Source organism: Lolium rigidum, chromosome 6 (assembly GCF_022539505.1).
Source record: "Lolium rigidum isolate FL_2022 chromosome 6, APGP_CSIRO_Lrig_0.1, whole genome shotgun sequence".
NCBI lineage: Eukaryota > Viridiplantae > Streptophyta > Magnoliopsida > Poales > Poaceae > Lolium > Lolium rigidum.
Genome location: NC_061513.1, coordinates 5,124,698 through 5,147,538, shown reverse-complemented (window position 1 = coordinate 5,147,538; position 22,841 = coordinate 5,124,698). Strand labels below are relative to the sequence as shown.

At 45.0% G+C, this 22,841-nt stretch overlaps 1 protein-coding gene across 1 annotated transcript; it reads left to right on the top strand.

The window, feature by feature from the left end:
- Positions 1 to 3,551: 3,551 nt before the first annotated feature.
- Positions 3,552 to 6,705, top strand: LOC124660879 (NAD(P)H-quinone oxidoreductase subunit O, chloroplastic). The gene is made up of 6 exons (XM_047198719.1): positions 3,552 to 3,813; positions 5,675 to 5,730; positions 5,905 to 5,970; positions 6,063 to 6,104; positions 6,238 to 6,297; positions 6,506 to 6,705. Exons 1-6 carry the CDS (start codon positions 3,567 to 3,569, stop codon positions 6,533 to 6,535), a joined length of 501 nt encoding a protein of 166 aa, XP_047054675.1. The 5' UTR covers positions 3,552 to 3,566; the 3' UTR covers positions 6,536 to 6,705.
- The last annotated feature ends 16,136 nt before the right edge of the window (positions 6,706 to 22,841 follow it).

Here is a 22,841-nt window from a genome sequence, read left to right as displayed (position 1 = left end):
CTGTCAGGGAGATGGAGCGGGTGGAGTTGGTGGAGACCAGCGGCAGTGGTGGGAAGTTGGAAATGACGCTGGCCGAAAGAGCCTTTCAACGCGTAGGAGATGGGTGGGTCCCGCCTGTCGGTAGGGACGTGGGTGGGCCCGGGAGACGGAACGGGACCGGCGGCTGACCCGTTCCCGTTGCGCGCGTGCCTCTAACCCGAAGCAATATTTGGGGTTCTATGTTATCTTTCGAGTAAAATACATCGGTAGTCATCAAACTTGTCGGCCTTACTCGCTATGGTCATTGTACATACAAATACACTACTTACGGTCACCCAATACGCAAAGAAGTTCATCTGGGTCACTGCTCGCGGTAGAGGTATGTATTTTGCTGATGTGGCACACTATTGACCGGTCCATGAGCCTCTTCTACCTAAGTTTAATTTTGCAGAAAGCCTTCTAAGTGCTGTTTTTCTTTTCGAGGAGACTGGCCTCCAAAATCATGCGCGTGGACCGCCCGTTCCACGCCTGCAGCGCTGCGGCAGGTAGTATGCGTTGGCACGACCGCACGATATCGGCGCTTCCGCTCAATGGATGGATGCATGCACGCAGACGATCTCCTGCACGTAGTGACGGTGGTGTCCGCACGGAGCGCCGATCGTGCGGAGAGGGAGACTAGAGACAGAATAGAAGAGCACTCCAACCGCGGCGCGCGGCAAACGGCATGAACTGGATGCCGGCGCGTGTCGACCTCAGTGGCGTCGATATCGACATCGTGTGCGAATCGGACCTCGCCGAAGTGCTGGATCTGGCACGCCTCAGACTTGACCCGCTGCAGGCGGAGGGTCATCAAGATATCCTTAGCTGCTCGGCTGTGGGGCTACGCTCCTCCTCGAGCTCCTACAGATCCGGCGTGGATGGGTGCCCTTGCAGTAGCAGAGCACGAGCTGGAGGGCAATGTCGCGGCCGACTAGATCAGGAACAGGCTCAGATCTCAAGGAGATTGAATGGGAAGATAGGGAGGTACGTAATGGTGCGATGAGTCAAACGTATCTACTCCCAGGTTCACGGCGTCGTCATCCTTGTTCATGGCGTCGAGGCGGGTGAGCGTGCCGTGAATGACGGCCGGCCATTTTCGAGGTGGTCTATATGGGGAGGTGCTCGGTGCTCCGGGGATCGACTTCGTCAAAGGAGACCAAGACCACAGGAGCTACATGCTAGAGCTCGGGACCGACGGGGTTTGCCGGAATCCACGATGAAGTCGGTGTTCGCCTCTGTCCTAGCCAGGGAGGCCTTCGTATGCTCAGCTCCGGTCCGTATTGTAGGGCCAGGGAGGCCGCAACAAGTCTCCATCCCGGCTGCTGTCCGTCCCATCTCCGCGTAGCTCCTACACGCGCAATTAATTCCCTCTACCGCCTTGTGCCTAATCGGCCTCCCACTGAGCCGCCGGCCAGCAAGGGTGGAGCAGGGCGCTACCAATAGGGAGCTGCTAGCTTCTTCCTCATACGGTCATACACTCATACCCCATGGCCCAGGGGTGCCTACGGAGGGGATTTTTTCGCCTTGAGGATTTGTGGAAAATAGAAGTTAGTGTTGGGCGGTTTGATACAGAAAAAGAGAGACAGAAATGGGGGGCATTTTCGCATAAAACACACTTATTTACAAAAGGTGGACTGGTCAACACCGGATCACGTACGTACCTATAGAACAACCAGTGACCAAACTGAACTTCATTGCGTATTAGGTGACCGTAAATAGTGTATTCCTATGTACGGTGACTATAGTGAATAAGGCCAACAAGTTTGATTACCCCTCATGTAAACGAATATGAATAATGTATGAACTGCCAACGCGTGTTGTTACGAATATGGGTGGGTAAAAATGGTTTGCAGTTTGACTGATTTTAGCTTAACTCATTCTTTTGCACTAAACTAAAAGTGGAGATTAGATTTGAGAAGGTTTCAACCGGTGTCAAGAATCTTATACACCCCTAGCTATGAAACCAAAAAAAAAGAGGAAGTTAGGCCACCGACTCGGAGCTTGGGAGATGGTCAAAATAAGTCGGTATCATTGCAATACTCCCTTCATTGCTGTATACAACAAGGTCACATCAAATTTCATATACCAAGAAAATAAAGTCAACTAATAAAAAAGCATAATTAATTATGCAAAATGCATGTGTTGTCTCTTTCCCTATGGATGGATGCATGCAACATTCACATTAATAAGCATCATACTACGAGGTAGCAATCTAATCATTCATTTCTTCGATTAGTGTTTGTGACTTTGTATATATGAAAATTGTACTTTTCATAGTGGGATTTGTATCCAAAAACGGAGGGAGTAGAGATGATGAGTTGATAATTTGAAGCAATCACAATGAGGCTAGTGGGACATTTGAAAAAGTTGGAGCAAGACGGGTCAAGAACACGACTACTCCATTAAGCATCTGTAGCTTTATTAATTTTGACAATGTATGGTCGGTAGGCACACATTACTTATATGCATATAAACAGTGCAAAAAAAAAATAACGCGCTATTTCGATGTTTTAGCGGCTCCATAGCAAGGTGAACGTTACATTATGCATAATTTGCTCGCTCGCTATTTGTTGTAACATCATAGCGTTATATCACGCTAAAAAAGTTGAGAAGCTAGCGGTAGCCCACGAGCTCCTGATTCCAACCTATCTCAACTCAACCCCAGGTCGGCAACCAACCAGTAGCCACTTTCGACTCTCCACGCGCCTCGGTGGTGGCGGCTATAGCAGCAGCGCCGCTCTCCTCCAGCTCTGCCCAGCCACCTCGTGTGGCACGTCTCAATCGGAATCACCAGGAGGATGCGTGCCTAGACCAGGAGCTCGGTCTGACGCCGGTCTTCGCCGCCAGGCCACCACATCTTGCTCAACACGCGATAGTCATATCTAGTTTCATTCTTCCAGGTTCTCTTCCAACTTGACCAGTAGTACCTGAAGATAGTTCAGTAGTGGTAGCCATAGCCCGTAGATACCATGGTTTAGCTCTATAGTTTTTAGTGCAACTCAGCTCTATGCTTCTTAATTCCGTTCAGTTACATAGTTTTTATCTTCGTCCTGCATGTTTTTCTATATGAGAGGAAGGGAAAACATGTTGATATAATCCAATTAAACTGGTTAATTAGTTATTCAAGTATTATTCTGAACAATTTTTTAGCTGATGAAATCATTGATATGCATGCTATACCTGTCAATTTTCTATATTCTTTTGTGAAACGCTATTTTAAAAAATAACGTGTTGTTAACACGTTATAGCTTGCATAGCGTTTAGATAAAAAGACCACGCTATTTCTTTAGCGTGCTATTTTTTTCTTGATATAAACATAACAGTGTATATAGTTGTGTTGTTGCCATGGCCTTAACTACCAAAGACACATTTTTTTCACCGTGGTCGAAAAAAAAAGAGCACCAACAGACCGTGGGGAGATCTGGCGTGGGCGACGTGGAGGCCGCGCGCGAGCCACCTTATCCGCCGCGGGTGCGATTTCTGGTGGCGCCTGCGACGTCCTGGTTCCTTCGTAGCTACCAACGTGTACCCCTACGTCGAGCGCGGCCATGGAAGCTCTCGCATCGCCGCCCCGGGCTCTCTCCTCCAGCACGGCCTCGCCGGCGTCGGTGCTGGCCGCCACGGTGAAATGGGCGTCGACGCCGTCGGCCAGGCAACCAGCTGCCCGCCGTGTCAGCGCCAGCGCCGCCGAGCCTGCCGGCGATGCGAAGCCGGCTGCGGCAGCGGCGTCCGGCCCTGCGGATGGCGCGGCTCCAGCGCCCAAGAAGATACTCAAGAAGAAGCCGGTCTACTCCAGTAAGATGGATGTTTCAGAATACTTGCATCACATATGTGCACCTTCGTTTCTCTTGATTTTTCTTTTTCAATACTAGCATCTTCCTCACACACGGGTATCACAATGTCATAACATTATAGGGATTACTTCCATAACTGACGTTGCACTGAACGAAGCAATGTTCTAACTCATGCATCAATTATTCAGTTGGAATGGGGTATAACAATTAGAGTAAATTCCATTTTTTACCCCTTAGTTTATCATTTGTGACAATAATTACCCATTTTAACAACAAATCCTTCTAGCTACCCCATTTAGTGAAGTTTGTGCCAGAATTTACCCTTTTTAGGATTTGGGAGCATTTTGTCGACTTAGACTTAGCCTGGCATGCCACATTAGAGAATATCTTTTCCTCTATGCACATGTCTAGAAACCTCTAGATATTTCCTTAATTTAAATGTGTTTAGTGGTACTTGTAGAAGCTCAGATTTTATTTATGTATTTGAGTGAACTCGGCACATAACTTCGGCTTCCACAATGGGAATGCCAACAACGATGGCGTGCAAGGTGCGGTGGCACGTTACATGTGTGCTTCTGCACTCGGCATGAGCTCTTCCATTAGCGGGCACCAATATACTCAAGATACTCTCCCAACACAACACCAGCGCGCAGATCGACCTCGTCCAGCTGTTGTTGTTGCTGCTGCAACGTTGTAATCAGCAAATACTGCTTCTGCGATTCCGCCGGCAAGGATAATCTCACAATTCATGCCGGTCATGTTTATGACAAGAAGCTATCCATGGCAAATTCCATGTGCATGCAGGTTGCGATGGTGTGCTATATCTCAAGATGATGGTGCGTTAGCTCCAGGAGAAGCTCCCTCTGCTGTGGACAAGGAGCGAGTGGTGAATATCAGGATAAACTACATCTCCGATGCTACGTAAACCAGATCCCAACAGAAAGAATGTTTTCAACTAATAATTGGGTAAAATGTGGCACAAACTTCACTAAATGGGGTAAGCAGGAGGAATTTTTCCTTAATGGGGTAAATGGTGTCACAAATGGAAAATTAGGGGGTAAAAAATGGAATTCACTCTAACAATTAACTAACATGTCGTGCGTGTGAGCGTGTCCCTAGTTTTTGTTTCGGAGATCCTTAATTAATTGACTGAACTCGATTTTTTCGCGTACAATTATCCCTATATGCTAGGTTAAAATGCTATTGAGCCGGAAATACAATTGTAGAAAGTTGTATTAAGGTATTTTTTTAGACCAACATTTGGAACCACTATCAAGATACTTATAACTACAGTACATGTAATAGGCAAAATTACTCCTTATTTAACCACTTCAATTTTGTTGTCATTTTTAGGCGTTGGCAAGTTAGGAATAGCAGCCTGTAATCGATGTCAAAAGATGTATTAAAATTGAGCTCGTTTTAACAAGAGCGTCCCAAAATAACATTAGAAAAAAAGCAAGATTACTTAGATAGGGTCGTGACTGAAGAAAAGTAGTGTACATTTGACGCTGCTGTATTCGTAATTGCAATTGTTTGAATTAGTTAGATTACATACTTCGGGTTGTGGGCGAAGAAAAGTAATTTTAATTTAGTGATGGTAGTTATAACTCGATTCCAAGATTACTTGTATTGTGTTTTTTTTTTTCATTTTATCCTTTTGATACTTTCGGATTTGAGAGGCTGTGCGCATCTCAGTTATGCAGAGGCCGGGTGATGCCTAAAAATATTAAGTATTAAAGTACCACTATTGAGAAAAAAGTGAAGATATTTGTTACTTTCTGCCACAATGGTCATTCTTCCATTTGTTCTTTCGGAATATTAAGCTAACCTAAATAACATGATTTTCATTCTGTCTTGGGCAGTGAAAAAAGGGCAGATTGTGCGTGTCGAGAAAGAGAAGTATTTGAACAGTATCAATGTAAGCGCGTACGTAATTGTTCAATTCAATAGATACTCTTGCTCAAAATTCATTGAAATATTTGTGAAAGTTTTCCTCATAAAATTGCAAAAATAGTTTATTCTTTAGAGTAAATTCGGCTAGTTACTCTAGTTTGTTAACTTCTAGTTATTGCTCGTGATCTATAAATTACAGTACCTGTCAGTGGGGCATCCACCCTTCTACAAGGGGCTAGACTACATCTACGAAAACCGTGGCGAGGTAACTACCATGATTAACTTCACACATCCTTTTTATCACATTGGTTATTTGGTTTAGGTTCCAATTTGCTACTCAAAATTTGCCAATTATAGGTTCTCGACATCAGAATCTTCGAGACAGGAGAGTATGCTCTGGTAACTACTACCACTCCATGACTTATCTCTGGTTCTTCAACAATATTGTTTTTCTTTTGATATGGATGTATCTTAGTCATTGAAACATGTTTTGTCATTTTTTTGCGACTGAGTTGTGGTTTTATCTACATAGATAGCATGGGTAGGGATTCCAACCCCACCGGCATGGCTACCAACTTATATGCTCATCAAGGTATAGTCAATGCTTCCTCGTCAGTTGTTGTTTTTTGGACATAGACTTTGTTTGTGGTAGCACAATTGATTGTCTATTTTCCTAATAATTTATGTCATCCAAAATATTGAACATCTATCGTATGGAAGTATTAGCAAAATGCACCCGCTGGGGTAATTTGCATATATATCACAAGGTCAAATATTTATTATCTTCTTTTCATTTGTAGTCGGACAAACTCGACTACGAAAGAATGTAATGGATGGATTGCTCCACAAGATGATAGGAGAACAGTATATGTGCATAAACTAATGCCACTAGGCGGCAATGCTGTGCAATTGCTCCATGGCTATAACACAGAAGAACTTGTAAATCGAGGATATGGGAGGGAGAAGGAATTTTTTTAAATTTACTATCTTATTTTTTGTATCTCTATCTCTCTAATTTTCTTACTCTCGGGGCCGTTTACAGTTATACCATGGAGCTTGTATTCTGCAGATTTAAGCTTAACCCAACAAAGCCTTCAAATATTATTAGGCTATGATTAAAAAAATTACGTAGGATTCATACGTTTACTTCCAACAGTAAGGGTTTTGAATATTTCTTGTGGATCTTTGTATTAAAATAGCCAACAATTCATCTCTGTACCTTTACATGCCTCCACGTGTTTCTTTTCTTGTAATTGTAAAGGCATTTTCTTAACTTTTGAACAGGACAAGTTTGTACGGGTTTGTAGACCTTCACCATACTAACTTTCAAGCATTAGAACTTGACGTTGTGAGCATCAACCCTATACTACCTCCATCCCAAGGCTTAAGGTCTATATTTTTTTTTAGAAAGTCAAACTATGTTAAGTTTGACCAAGTTTTTATCAAAGATCATTAACATGAAAAGTACAAAATCAATATCATTAAATATATAATGAAATATATTTTCATATGATATCTACAAAATATCATATTTATTCATAGATTCTTCTAAAAGTTTAGTCAAACTTTACTTTGTTTGACTTTCTAAAAAAATAGACCTTAAGCCTTGGGATGGAGGTAGTAGAAGTCAAGACGAAACAATACTATTATGTTATTATCCAAATAAAATAAATACTCGAGCAGCTCCGGCTCCGGTTCAGCGAGGAGGAAGAGAGCGCCACGGCGGCTTCATCCCCACGCTCGGCGCAGCGAACGGCAAGGACGGCGTTTTTCGGCCGGTTTTCTTTGGTGCTACAGACAAACTGAATTTCTCCTGAGGTTGTGAAGAAGAAAGGAGATTGGGAGGAGGTGGCAGCGAGAGGGAGCTAGGTTTCTGCTCTGGTTTGGGAAGAGGAAAGGGGAAAAGATAGAGGAGCAGGGCAGGTGACCAGGCAACAGAGCAGCCCGTGGTGTTTTCACGTGCTGGAAGATGGAGGCACAGGAGGTCTCCTTCGGTTCAGGTAACACAGGTTGGGCTTCTTCTCTTTCTTTTCTATTATTTCCAAATCCTCTCTTATTTTATTTATTATTTGAAAAAAATTGGAATGTGAAAACAGGAAGCAGAGATTGATAAATAGTTTTTATCTAATGTAGTTTTTCTTATATGTAACCAAAACAAAACCATTTTCCATTGCAAAAATATTTATTATATTGATTAATTATAAAATAGAAGATATAGGAAAGGGGTATAATAATAACCCATAAGAATGGAAGTTTTGGCATGACCTTTCTGAAAGTGGTCAAGTATTAGGAATAGGATAGGTAGGCTTTAGATTGGAACATCTCAAGTGAGAAAAGAGGTAAAACAAGAGAGATAGAAAACAACACATAAAAGATGAAAAGCAAAATAAAACCAAATGCCATTCTTATAAGAACCAAAAATTACATGATGAGATGCATGAATGCAATATGATGCACAAACTTGCAAAACTAAAAGGGTAGCTCACTTGGGATGTTACAGTCAATTCATTCAAAGATGCAGCAATAGTACTAAAATTAGGCACAAAACGTCGATAAAACCCAGCTAGACCATGAAAACTTCTTACTTGACTCACATTCATGGGAGTAGGCCAATTTTGAATTGCTTCAATTTTAGACACTTCTACTTCTACTCCATGCTTAGAGACAACATAACCCAGAAATATGACCTTATCTTTGCAAAATGTGCACTTCTCAAGATTACCATAGCGTTTACTATCACGCAACACTTGCAAAACATGTCGAATATGTATAGTATGATGAGATTCATTGCGGCTGTAGATTAATATGTCATCAATGTACACAACCACAAACTTGCCAATAAAATCACGCAAAACATGGTTCATCAGTCTCATGAAAGTGCTAGGTGCATTAGTGAAACCAAAAGGCATTACTAACCACTCATATAAACCAAATTTTTTTAAAGGCTGTTTCCACTCATCCCCTCTTTCATCCTAATTTGATGATAACCACTACGCAAATCTATTTTAGAGAACACAGCAACACCACTCAATTCATCTAGCATATCCTCTAAACGGGGAGTATGATGACGATATTGTAATGTTGTTTATCGCTCTACAATCTACACACATGCGCCATGTACCATCTTTCTTAGGAACTAGAATAACAGGAAAAATACAAGGACTAAGGCTTATGCGGATATAACCTTTGTCGAGTAGCGCTTGTACTTGCTTCTGTATCTCTTTCGTCTCTTCGGGATTCTTCTATATGGCGGCCTATTGGGCAGGGAGGCGCCGGGGATCAAGTCTATTTGATGCTCAATACCACGCAATGGTGGCAATCATGCGGGCACCTCCTCCGGAAACACATCGCTGAATTCCTACAACACATTAGAAACACCAAGAGGAATAGGGGTCATGTCGTTAGAAACCAAAACCGTACCCCTGTACATGAGTACAAGAGGCATGGCTGTAGGATCCTCACTAAATTCTCTCATATCTTCTTTGGTGGCTAAAAGCACTAGGGAATTCACTCTCTCACTTTTCGTTATATCACTCACGGTATTACAATTCTCTCGTCTATCTATAGGTGCATCCTCCAAGTTTACTTCAACTTTCTGACGAGATGCATTGACAGTTTGCTGTGGGGACATAGGTTGTAAGTTGATTTTCTTGCCCTTGAACTCCAAGTGATATGTATTGGCACGGCCATTGTGTTGCACAGAACGGTCATAGAGCCATGGCCGACCCAATAGGAGGTGACACACCGTCATAGGAACCACATCACAATCAATGGAATCCTTATACGGTCCAATCTCAAACTCAACACGCACCATGTGGTTTACCTTCATCTCACCACTGTCGCTCAACCACTGAATATAGTATGGATGCGGGTGCGGTAAATACTTCAACTTCAGCTTGGTGCACAACTCCTTGCTTGCTAAATTGCGGCAACTCCCGCCATCAATAATGACCTTGCAAACCTTGTCAGGACCAACTAAAGCCTTTGTTTGGAACAAATTGCAGCACTGAGTAGATGCACTTGGCAACATATTTAGAGCACGCTGAGACACAACAATAGTGCGAGCTTCAGACGGATAAGCATCTACACCATCACTGTCATAATCATCATCTTCTGGAGCATATGGATCAACATCATCTCCAGTCTCATACTCATTGTCCTCATTGATAATCATGACCTTGCGGTTAGGACAATGTCACTTGAAGTGACCCTTGCCACCACATGTATGAGAATTCATATCACGGTTGCGCGCAGTAGACATGCTAGAACCACTCGTACTTGCAGCAGGTTCGAGCTTCTTTGTGTTGGACACAGTGGAGACCGGCTTACTAGATAGAGTAGAATAAGGTGCGGGACGCGAGGATGGCGCCGACGCCGTAGATGGAGGCGCCCTAGGCGTGTAGCGCCCAGCTCCCGTAGCACGACCTTTAACATGTGCTTCTTCAGCCAAATGTGATTCAGCTTCTCTTGCGTGATGTAGCAACTCATTCATAGTGGTGTAACTGTGATGACGAACAATGCCTTTGATATCAAACTTCAAACCATGTAGAAAACGATTCATTGTCATCTCAAGTAATTCACGGACATGGCCACCCTGCATAAGCATCTCCATCTCCATGAAATAAGTATCAACAGTCTTCACACCTTGTCTCAATAGGGTCAACTTATCATATATAGATCGCAAATAATTAGTGGGCACGAAACGAGCTTGCATAAGTTCCTTCATCTCTCGCCATGTACGAACTGGCAGCTCGCGATCTTCTTGACGAGTGCGTGTCACTCCATCCCACCAATGCAATGCATAACCATCAAATTCCGAGGAAGCAGGCTTGACCTTCCTATCTTCGGTATAAGTATGTAAGCGCCATAACTTCTCAATCTTCAGCTCCCAAGTGAGGTATTCTTCAACATCAACACCTCCTTCAAATTTGGGTATCGAGAACTTTGGCTTACCCAATCCGTCTTCTTCCTCAAACCCACGACCTTGGCGTCCGAGTTCAACAAAGCCACGACCGCGGTTACCACGCCCAGCACCACGACCAACACCAGGTGCTTCATCTTGAAGCTCAGCATCTTCATCCTCATGGTGTTGTTGTTGTTGGGTCAAATTATCAACAACGAGTGTCAAAGCTTGAATATTGCGCTGAATATCCGTCATTTGATCTTGCATAGCATTGACGGTCGCATTAGTAGTATCCAGCTTTTTGGAAACCCCGTCAATGGTCTCCTTTAGTTCTTCGTCCTGAACGCGGAATTCACGTCGCATCTCATTACGAAGAGCTTCATACTCCCTCCATGTCATCACATTAGCAGCATCCTTGTTTTTCTGGTTAACAATTTTCTCATCACTAGAAGACATGGTTAGTAGATTAGTGCACTAAAACAAATATATATGGTGGTACTCTCACAACTCACTCAAATCAGATAAGAAAAGGAAATCTTACCGCTCCAAAGTGAATTAGTATTGCTTACCACTTGTAGTGATGACTAGTGCACGGATGTAGCGAAGCGAATATCAAGGGTATAAGAACAATCACACGACAAAGTAGGGTATATGTGGGGCTGTAGGTGGGCTACCTATTTGCACCAATAACAAGCTCTAGCGCTGACCGTAGACAACCAATGATACTCACACAAGGCGATAAATGTGGCAATGCAACTATATGAAAGAAAGGTTGCAATGCACTCGAGAGACGCTAGCAAAGCTCAACGGGACAGACACAAGATTGCTCAACTACGGGTGCAGTTAAAGAAAAACTTAGGCCTTCACTTGATTCTACTAGCACTTCACTTTTCTTTTTGGATTTTCTTTTGTATAACACTGTTATCACCAGAATTTGACCGAGTCAGAGGTGGGCCGTGATCAAGATGGACTCGAAGAATATATATAGAAGAAATACGTGAATCGGCCTTTTATACCAAGTTGGGCTTGTTTGCCCACGTATCTGTAACATATTAGATCGCATCTTAGTTTAGAAGTTAGAGTCTTACTCGTGCACGGTTTGGTGCATGCCCACATTAGAAAGTCCGCTGGACTATAAATATGTATCTAGGGTTTATGGAATAAACAACAACCAACGTTCAACCACAAACAAATCTCGGCGCATCGCCAACTCCTTCGTCTCGAGGGTTTCTACCGGTAAGCACCATGCTGCCTAGATCGCATCTTGCGATCTAGGCAGCGACTAAGCCTGCCCACGTTGTTCATGCGTTGCTCGTACTGAAGCCTTTTTGATGGCGAGCAACGTAGTTATCTTAGATATGTTAGGGTTAGCATTGTTCTTCATATTACATGCTGTCGTAGTGCAACCCTTGCATGTCTAGCCGCCCTTACACCTATTTTAGGTGTAGGGGCGGCACCCCGCTTGATCATAGTTTAGTAGATCTGATCCGTTACGGTTGCTCCTTGTTTCATCAAGGATTAGTTTAACATCCGCAATAGTTAGGCCTTACAAAGGGTTGGAGGATCCAGGCGGCGTGTAGGGTGGCGTTTGCTAGCCCTAGAAAGGATGTTCCGGGATCAACCTCGTGTTGGTTTTTAGGCCCCGTCTAGGATCGGCTTACGGTCATCGTGCGCGAGCGCGAGGCCCAATCGTGAGTAGGATGATCCGATTATGCGGTGAAAACCCCAAATCGTCGTAGATCTAATCAGCTTTATCTTGATCAAGCAGGACCACCATATATTCGGACACCTCGTCCGGATCATGGGTGGATCGGCTCTTTGAGCCGATTCACGGAGATAACCCGAGAGCCGATCGAGGCTCGTATTTAACGTTTACGTGTGTGCCCTGCAGGAAACTAAGCGAGGCATCATCCACACCTTCCCCGACCGGTATAGGTCAGGTGGCACGCCCTTGTGATAAACATCGGACGTGCGACCAGGAGGCTTTGCGGGCCGTCGCTCTGAGGGACTGGGGCCAGCCGCAGCCCTAGTTGTTCCCGGCTCTACCGTGTTGACCATCTCTGCCCGCCAGGGGGTTTCTGACGTCAACAAACACGTAGCTGTAGCTCTTTTTGCTTCTTTTCAATCTTTTTTTGATTTTATGACTCAAATCCTTGATAACCCGGCCAACAGATAATGCAAAGCACCAAATCCCTAATGAGCAGCCTGTCGAGCGGTAAAACTAGTCTCTTCTGGGGAAGTTCCTAGTCACTTATATCGAAAGGCTGTGGCTATGGTTTGCACAAACACACTGTATGCTATGTGGACTCGGAGCAACAAAAACTGACTCTAGATGAAAGCGGAAACATAAACCCTAACAATACTAGATGGAAGAAAAAGATACGCAAAAACAACTACGAAAAGCAACTAAAACTCGAAATTAGTGCAATCTAAGGCTATGGCAAACCCTAACCCTAATATTTTTGGCTTTTTCTGGATAGGAAATACTCACAACTCAACTATGGGGTGGATTGTGGATGGATTACCGAGGAAACACTGAAATCTGATACCAAGATGATAAGGGGTGGCTCGATCTTCTCAGTAAGCAATGGTGGTGATGATGATCACGGGATGAACACAGCGGAGATAACTTGATAATGAAGTGGAAGATAACTTGTATGACGCAACGAGATCTCTCGATTGGTCCTTGCCGCCAATGCAACAACTCTCAACCCTGCAAGATATTCGCAACTCCACACACTTGCACACGTAGCCGCCGACCACGAAGCGGTAAGTTGCAACCTTCTAATTCCCAATGGAACAGCAAATCACACAAGACTTTCAGAATTACACCAAATCAAGGCAATATGGTGTAGGGATTCAATAGAGTTGCCAAGCAATCAACTATGAACTAGGGTTTATCTTAAACGTGGTCTAAAGCTATTATGAGGGCGTCCCGGGCACTTATATAGGCATTCAGGATGACCTCAGGTCGAAAAGATACAAAAATAACCGACCCAGAATAGATCTGGTCGAGACAGACTCGGACTCGGCCGGCCTGGGGGCGGTCGACCGGGCCTGGGGCCGGGCCAGTCCGGTTCAAACCGGGCCTGGCGCCGGATGGCGACCGGGGACGTGTCGTGTCTTGCAGTATAGCTTCCGGTTGGCATAAGCGCAGCGTCCGGTTGGCGCCGGGGCGAACCCGGCGTGCCGCCCAGTTGGACCGGGCCAGGGACCGGGCGCGCCGGCGTGGCGGCCGGTCTGACCGGATACTGGGCCGGCATGGACTTGGGCTTCCTCTCTCGCGCATGCCTCCCGCTCCTCCCTAGCGCGTCCATGGGATGTCTTCATATCCAGCTCCATGTCCAGCTTCACGTCCATCTTCACGTCCAGCTGCTCCTCTCCTCCTGGTGCGATGCTTGCTCCTTCTTCATACCTGATCATACATAAGTAACATTACTTAGGCAGTATAAAGTTCTCATCAATCAAAGTATCATTTAGGAACAAGTTCACCTGTTGTTTAAGTAGCTTCGCACGAGCCCTTGTAATAGGTCCAATCCTAACTTCATTGTACTTGAGCTTCACAGCAGCTTCATCTTCATCTTGCAATGACGGAGGTAGTTGTGTAGTAGGAATGTCCTCATCATTACTTTACGGTCTTGCATCAGAACACATCCAAGTCCATTATTGGAACCGTCACAGTATACCGTGTAATCCTTTTCAGGTTCTGGAACTGCTAACACTGATGCTATGGTTAACTTCCCCTTGAGTTTCTGAAAACTCGCTTCACATTCCTCACTCCACACAAATGGAGTGTTTTCTTGAGTAACTTGGTCATTGGTCCTGCAATCTTTGAAAATCCCTCGATGAATCTTCGATAGTAGCCTGCCATTCCAAGAAATCCTCTTATTTCCTTCGCATTCTTGGGTGAATTCCACTCCAACACCGACTGAACCTTGCTTGGACTTACAGCTATCTCTTCTTTGGTTATGACATGTCCAAGAAATTCGACACTATCCAAACAAAATTTGCACTTGCTAAACTTAGCATACAACTGATGTTCTCTCAGGATTTGCAAAAGTATCTTCAAATGCTTTGCATGTTCTTCTTTATCTTTGGAATATATCAGAATATCATCTATGAAGACAATCACGAACTTGTCCAAGTACTTCATGAATATCTTGTTCATCAAATTCATGAAAATAGCTGGTGCATTTGTTAGTCCAAATGGTACAACCAAATATTCATGGTATCCATACCTTGATACAAAAGCTATTTTTGGAACATCTTCCTTTTTAATCTTGATTTGATGGTATCCTGACCTCAAATCTATCTTCGGGAAGACTCCTGCTCCTTGAACTTGATCAAAAAGATCTTGGATTCTAGGTAAAGGATACTTGTTCTTGATTGTTACATTGTTGAGATTCCGGTAATCTCCACACATTCTCTTGCCTCCATCTCTTTTATCCACAAAAATGACTGGTGTACCCCATGGTGATACACTTTCTTGGATAAATCTCTTCTGTTCCAGTTCATCAATCTGAGCTTTCAACTCTATTAACTCCTTTGGTCCCATCTTGTAAGGTGGTTGAGCTATTGGTGCGGTGCCTGGAATCAGGTCAATAGTGAATTCTATCTCTCTATCGGGTAGCATACCCGATAACTCGTTGGGAAATACATCTTGAAACTCATTTACTACATGGATTTTTTTTCAATTTTCGCCTCCTTCAAGCTATTAAGCTCCAATCATATCTCTTATTGAGTATATTTGTCCCCCTGAAACACTATCTGCCCTCCAATGGAATTGTGGAGTGATACTGTTTTGTCTCCACAGTTGATCGCTGCTCCATTCTCCATCAACCAATCCATCCCTTGGATGACTGATATATCTTTCATGGAAATGATGAAAAGGTCCGCGAAATAAACACAGTCACATATGGTCATGACCTGTGCCTTTTTCACGTGGGTTACTAAGATCGTTCACCCCGCAGAAAAGACAGTTATGGGATACTCTAGCTTAGAACATCTAATCCCGTATTTCTCCACAAACTCCCGTGCAAGAAATAATGTAGTGGCTCCCGTATCAAATAATACTTTTCCAGGATGAGTAAGAATGTTGAGCGTACCTAGGACTGCTTGATCCGACAAAAACCTTGTTCCAAGGTTGTTTCCACCTCCGGCTCGTCCTCCTCCTAAGTTTTGTCCACTCCACGATGCCTTGTTCGGACAATCTGGCTTGATGTGTCCATCCTTCCCGCAACCGTAGCATATGATCCTAGGCTTCTGACAGTCCTTCTGCACATGTAGCATAAGATAACCCACGGTGTTTGCAAATACTCCCCGAGATATTGAAATTTTTCTGGTTGGCGCCCGTGGTTTTCTCCCCTCTGTTGGAGGGATTTTCCATGTTAAATCTTGTGTCTCCGCTGCGATTTCCTTTTTGTTCTTCGTTATTTGCTTGTCGCGTTTATAACACTCCCATTACTACATTTTTTCATATCCTCTCGCGAATAATCTAGCGAGCTCATTACCCCTAGATTTTTGCTCCACAGTTTTCACCTGTTAAATGCAATACATTTTCCTCTATCATAAGGATTCCTCTCACGTCAAGATGAAGATCTTCTTGTTGCTTGCCTTATTCATATGGCCGGAGCGTCAAGTTTCGGAAGGCTTCGCTGGTGAACTCCATTGGGCGTATCATGCCTGGAACTTGTTAGATCGGATGAGATTCGGTCATGCTCACCCGTGTTTTTTCCGGCCGTTTGGTTTTAAGAGGGAGCGGCGTGAAGCTCTGCTATCATTTGCCATCTTGGGACATATCTTCTACATTCGATGGTGAAGTTAGCTGCGGAGAATGTCATGAAAGCTGAGATCCGAGGACTAGTAATGGTGGTTTAAGTCTTCGCGGCGATGAGGAATTTACTTGGTGATTCAGAACTCATAACAGCAGTATGGAAGTGAGGGCGACAACATAGGAAAAGTTCAAAGTCTGACTTTTCGAGCTGAAAATCCAAGGTCTGGCCTTAATTGGTTGTGTCTGATAATGGCCTTGTTGAAGGCATCGTTTTGAGACTATGAACTTTCTCAAGAGTGAAAACCTGTGATTTATGATCGCGCGACTACGGTGTTTGTGCACCGTTTCCTTCTTGAAGGCGTCGCTTTTGGAGAATTTGGATTTTATGTGTTATCTTGATGGTGTTTGTACTGCTGCTACAAGGAGTAGATCACTGTAGCACTACTTTCCTTTGTAAAAGTTTTTAGACTGTGTGCATCCGTAGTGCTATATTAATATGTTTTCTTTACCCCAAGAAGAGTGCATGCCTGCAGCCGATGCTTCATTTACAAATGCTGGCCTTGCACACTCTCAAATTGGATCCGACAATGAAACACAGGTTGCTCGCTAAGCTGGAACCATGCCGTGCCAATTTTGTATTTTCCTGAAAAGGTAGACTTTGTCAAAACCTAAAAGTAGGCCGGCCCGCATTACATCCTCCAAATAATAGACATTTGGAAGTCCAAATGAAATGCATCCGTTGTACATAACACACAGTTCATGACACGTCCAACTTTCTAAATCACTGTTTGTTGACTTAGTAAACTAGAAGTTTTTGAAGAACCTAACTGCCGCTCTCCTTGTAGTGTGTGGACTATATGAAAACGACATCCATATATATTAGCCTGTTGATGTGTTACTAATTAAATTAAATTAACCTATAGAGAAGTGAACTGCATACTCACTCATCATTCTCTGGGTAGAGATCAGTTGTAAGTAGTAACCAAACAAGAGCACACCATCGTGCCTTAGCTAACCAAACAAGAGTACTCGATCAGCGCCAAAGTCCTTGCATCATTGCATGGCTTCCCACCTTGTACTTCTCTTTCTCTCCGCCGTCGTTGCCTTGCTCTGCGGCGCGGAAGTTTGTCACGGCGGCCGGCTGCCGTTCTGCTCGACAACCGGCAACTACACCGACGGAAGCCAGTTCAAGAAGAACCTCGAGGAGCTCCTCCACAGCCTCTCGGAATCCGCCGCAAGATCGAGCTGGTTCAACACCACACTGGTGGAAAAACAGGCTTCCGGGAAGCCCCATAAGTCGCGAAGGTAAAGGAACCGCGACTAATGGGGTCTTTAGTCGCGGTTCGTGTGGCGAACCGCGACCAAAGGCCTGGGCCCAGGGCGCACGGTGGCCAGGCTGGTGCACGTGGGGGGCTTTAGTCGCGGTTGGCCAGCCACAGCCGCGACTAAAGGTGCCCGAAGGCCTTTAGTCGCGGTTGGCCAGCCCAGCCGGGACTAAAGCCCCTCCCCTATATATACCCATCCAGCAGCCAACAATTAGCCATTTGGAGCCATTCTCTTCACAAACTTCACAAGTGAGTGTTAGGTTTGCTTTTGGTTCCTCTTATGCACATAAGGTGTTTGATGAAATGCCCCAAGAGCATGAAACAAACATGATATGAAGTGTTGGAGTCACACTTGAGCTTTCTCATTTATTTTTCCTCCTCGATCGCGGTTAGCAACTTGAACCTTTGATGTGTCATTGATAAAATATGCATGTGTGTGTAGTTCATTGTTTAATTTATATTGTTTGTAGCTAGTTAGTTTAACAAATGCATGATGGTTAATTATATATTTTATATTATAATAATGCGGATGAATCGGCAATGGATGTACGGTAACCGACTCTCCGGCGAGTTCAGTACGGGTTTGAAAGATTTCCTCGTAGTGGCTAATGCGAACAAGCAGGGGGTTTTGTTATCTGTCCATGTGTTAAGTGTAAGAATCGGAAGGGTTACTCTTCCTCAAGAGATGTTCACATGCACATGCTCGGCACGGTTTCATGCCAAGCTATAATTGTTGGACCAAGCATGGAGAAAGAGGGGTTATAATGGAAGAAGATGAAGAAGGGGATGATTTCAATGATGAAAGCTATCTTTCTCATTTCGGTGATACTTTCATGGAGGATGCTTTGAAGGTGAAGGGGAAGGTGAAGAAGAGGCACGTGATGATCCCGTTGATGATCTTGGTCGGACCATTGCTGATGCACGGAGACGCTGCGAAACTGAAAAAGAGAGGGAGAATTTGGATCGCATGTTAGAGGATCACGGGAAGGCGGCTGTACCCCGGATGCGACGATGGTGCGAAAAAGCTGGGCTGCACTGCTTGGATTTGCTGAGATGGAAGGCACGAGCAGGTGTAGGCTGACTCGGCATTTGAAAACTTGCTGAAAATGTTGAAGAATATGTTTCCAAAGAATAACGAGTTGCCCGCCACTACGTACGAAGCAAAGAAGGTTGTACGCCCTCTAGGTTTAGAGGTTACGAAGATACATGCATGCATCAACGACTGCATCCTCTACCGCGGTGAATACGAGAATTTGAATGAATGCCCGGTATGCATTGCATTGCGTTATAAGATCGAGGCGATGACCACTGGTGACGATGTTGAGGGCCGAGAAACCCGGGAAGAGGGTTCCCGCCAAGGTGATGTGGTATGCTCCTATAATACCACGGTTGAAACGTCTGTTCGGGAACAAAGAGCATGCCAAGTTGTTGCGATGGCACAAAGAGGACCGTAAGTCGGACGGGGAGTTGAGACACCCCGCGGATGGAGCGCAATGGAGAAAGATCGACGAGAGAGTTCAAAGATTTTGCGGTGACGCAAGGAACATAAGATTTGGTCTAAGTACGGATGGCATGAATCCTTTTGGCGAGCGAGCTCCGGCCATAGCACACTGGCCCGTGACTCTATGCATCTACAACCTTCCTCCTTGGTTGTGCATGAAGCGGAAGTTCATTATGATGCCGGTGCTCATCCAAGGTCCGAAGCAACCCGGCAACGACATCGATGTGTACCTAAGGCCATTAGTTGATGAGCTTTTACAGCTGTGGGGCAGAACTGGTGTCCGTGTGTGGGATGAGCACAAAGAAGAGGAATTTGACCTACGAGCGTTGCTTTTCGTAACCATCAACGATTGGCCTGCTCTTAGTAACCTTTCGGGACTGTCAAATAAGGGATACAATGCATGCACGCACTGCTTACATGAGGCCGAAAGTGTACATTTGCCAAATTGTAAGAAGAACGTGTACCTTGGGCATCGTCGATTTCTTCCGAAAGGTCATCCGAGTAAGAAAGAAAGGCAAGCATTACAACGGCAAGGCAGATCACCGGCCGAAGCCTGCGGAACCTGCCTAGTGCTGAGGTATTTGATATGGTCAAGGGTTTGAAAGTCATCTTTGGAAAGGGTCCTGGCGGACAATCGGTTCCGAAGGGAGCTGGCGGGCACGTAGCCATGTGGAAGAAGAAATCTATATTCAGGAGCTAGAATATTGGAAAGTCCTAGAAGTCCGCTCTGCAATCGACGTGATGCACGTTACGAAGAATATTTGCGTGAACATCCTAAGCTTCTTGGGCGTGTATGGGAAGTCAAATGATACAAAGGAATCACGGCGGGACCGAGCAAAGTTTGAAAGACCACGATGACAAGCATCCGGAACGGTTTCAAGGTCGTGCCGGCTACGCTCCGACCAAAGAAGAGAAGGTCATCTTTTTTGAATGCAGAGCGGTATGAAGGTCCCGTCGGGATTCTCGTCCAATATAAAGGGAATAATAAACATGGCGGAGAAAAAGTTCCAAAACACTGAAGTCTCACGGCTGCCACGTGATTATGACGCAATTGCTTCCGATTGCTTTGAGGGGCTCTGTCGGAAAAATGTTCGAGTAGCCATTGTGAAGCTATGTGCATTCCTCAATGCAATCTCTCGAGAAGGTAATCAATCCGGAAGTTCTACCACGGTTACGGAACGATGTGATCCAATGTCTTGTCGGTTTCGAGTTGGTGTTCCCGCCATCCTTCTTCAATATTATGACGCACCTCCTGGTTCACCTAGTCGATGAGATTTCCATTCTCGGTCCTGTATTTCTACACAATATGTTCCCCTTCGAGAGGTTCATGGGAGTATTAAAGAAATATGTTCGTAACCGTGCTAGGCCGGAAGGAAGCATCGCCAAGGGCTATGGAAATGAGGAGGTAATTGAGTTTTGTGTTGACTTTGTTCCCGACCTTAAGCCGATTGGTCTTCCTCAATCGCGGCACGAGGGGAGACTAAGTGGAAAAGGCACGATCGGAAGGAAATCAATGATATGTATGGACGGCCATTCTACGGCCGAAGCACACCACACGGTTCGACCAATTCCAGCTTGGTGGCTCCGTGCTTTGAGAAACACAAGAATATTTTACGCTCGGACAACCACAGGAAGCCTGAATCCTGGATTAGGAAGGCCCACATGGAGACTTTCGGCGGTTGGTTGAGAAAACATTTAATGAGTGACAATAAGGTTGTAGATCAGTCTGTACATGTTGGCCAAGACACCATCTTCGACTATAACGACTTTCCAAGGGTACGAGATAAATGGGAATACATTTTACACGATCGCCCAAGATAAAAGAGCACCAACCAAAACGAGTGGTGTCCGCTTTGATGCGACAACCGAGAATGGGCAAAAGGTCACATATTATGGTTACATAGAGGAGATATGGGAACTTGACTATGGACCCTCCTTTAGGGTCCCTTTGTTCCGGTGCAAATGGTTCAAGCTAACGGGAGGTGGGGTAAAGGTGGACCGGCAATACGGAATGACAATGGTGGATTTCAACAATCTTGGTTACCTTGACGAACCATTCGTCCTAGCGAAAGATGTCGCTCGGGTTTTCTATGTGAAGGACATGAGTAGCAAACCGAGGAAACGGAAAGATAAGAAAACGATCGAGTACATCATGCGATGATCCAAAGCGCCACATTGTTCTTTCGGGGAAAAGAAACATCGTGGGAGTGGAGGACAAGACAGGACATGTCGAGAAGATTATAATATGTTTGCTGAAATTCCGCCCTTCAAAGTGAACACCGACCCAAGCATTAAGTTAAATGATGAGGATGCTCCATGGATACGGCACAATCGTAAGCAAGCGGGGACACAAGGGAAGAAATGATGTGTAATAATTTATTATTGTACCAAACTTTGTTGAATGAATCATGTGAATTATATTACCAGTGATGTGTTTAATTGGTGTCCATTTTCGAATGATTCAATTGACTCGAGATAGCAACGATGATACATGAAATTTGGAGTGACTAAGTCATACTCCTGCATACATGAAATTTGGAGTGACTAAGTCATACTCATGCATACATGAAATTTGGAGTGACTAAGTCATACTCCTGCATACATGAAATTTGGAGTGACGATTTAGTCATACTCCTGCCTAGGCGTATAATATGCATACTCGTAGTCTTCATAGCCGCCGCCGTTGTCTTGGTAGTCGTCGCCTTCTAAGTTGCCGGCGTCGTCGTCGGCTGTCTGTCGTCGGCTGTCGTCGGGCGGCGCTCGTGGCTCGGGCGAGGGTAGCGCGGGCGGGGGATATCGCCGGCCGTGATGTGGTCCATGACGCTGCGCGAGTCCGGCCGTGCCACCATAGCCGACGGCCGGCCTCGTGGAAGTTTCCGGGAGGCGGACCGTCCTCCTCATACCGGCGAGCGCCCTCTCACGCCGATTGATGAAGAAGGCGTCCCAAGTATGCTTGGTTATCGGGATGCCGGCGGGGGATTCATCCGCTGCTCGGCGTGAGGTCGAGGTAGTAGTGGTTCGTGATGGCCGCCGGCGCGCGGTACCACGAGGGACGGGAGGGACCGGCACGCCGCCGGCGCTTAGGCTCCCGGCCGGCGGGGACGCGGTAGCCGGTGGGCAAGGGTAGTTCGAGGCGCAAAGCTCCTCCACTCGCCTGGTAGGTTAGAGTGGGTGCGGTGGAAGCCATGAGAGAGTGATGAGAGATTGTATGTGATAATGTCGGCCAAGCCGGGCTACATATATGGAGTGACAAATGGCGGGAAAAATGGGAGCGGGAAGAAAGTGGCGGGGAAGAAAGAGGCGGGAAGAAAGAGGCGGGAAGAAAGAGGCGGGAAGAAAGAGGCGGGGAAGAAATTGGCGGGGAAAAAGCGGCGGGAAGAAAGAGGCGGGAAGACGGGGAAGAAATGGCGGGAAGACGAGGCGGGAAGAGGGGGTCGGCGGAAAGACGAGAGGCGGGAAAGAGGGGGCCAACGAACTTTTGAATTGAATTAGTTTTATTTTTATGAATTTTTGATAATTTGTATTTTTAAATTTTTGAATTGAATTAGTTTTATTTTTCTGAATTTTTTGATATATTATTTGTAGTTTTAAGATTTTGAATTGAATTAGTTTTATTTTTATGAATTTTTTGATA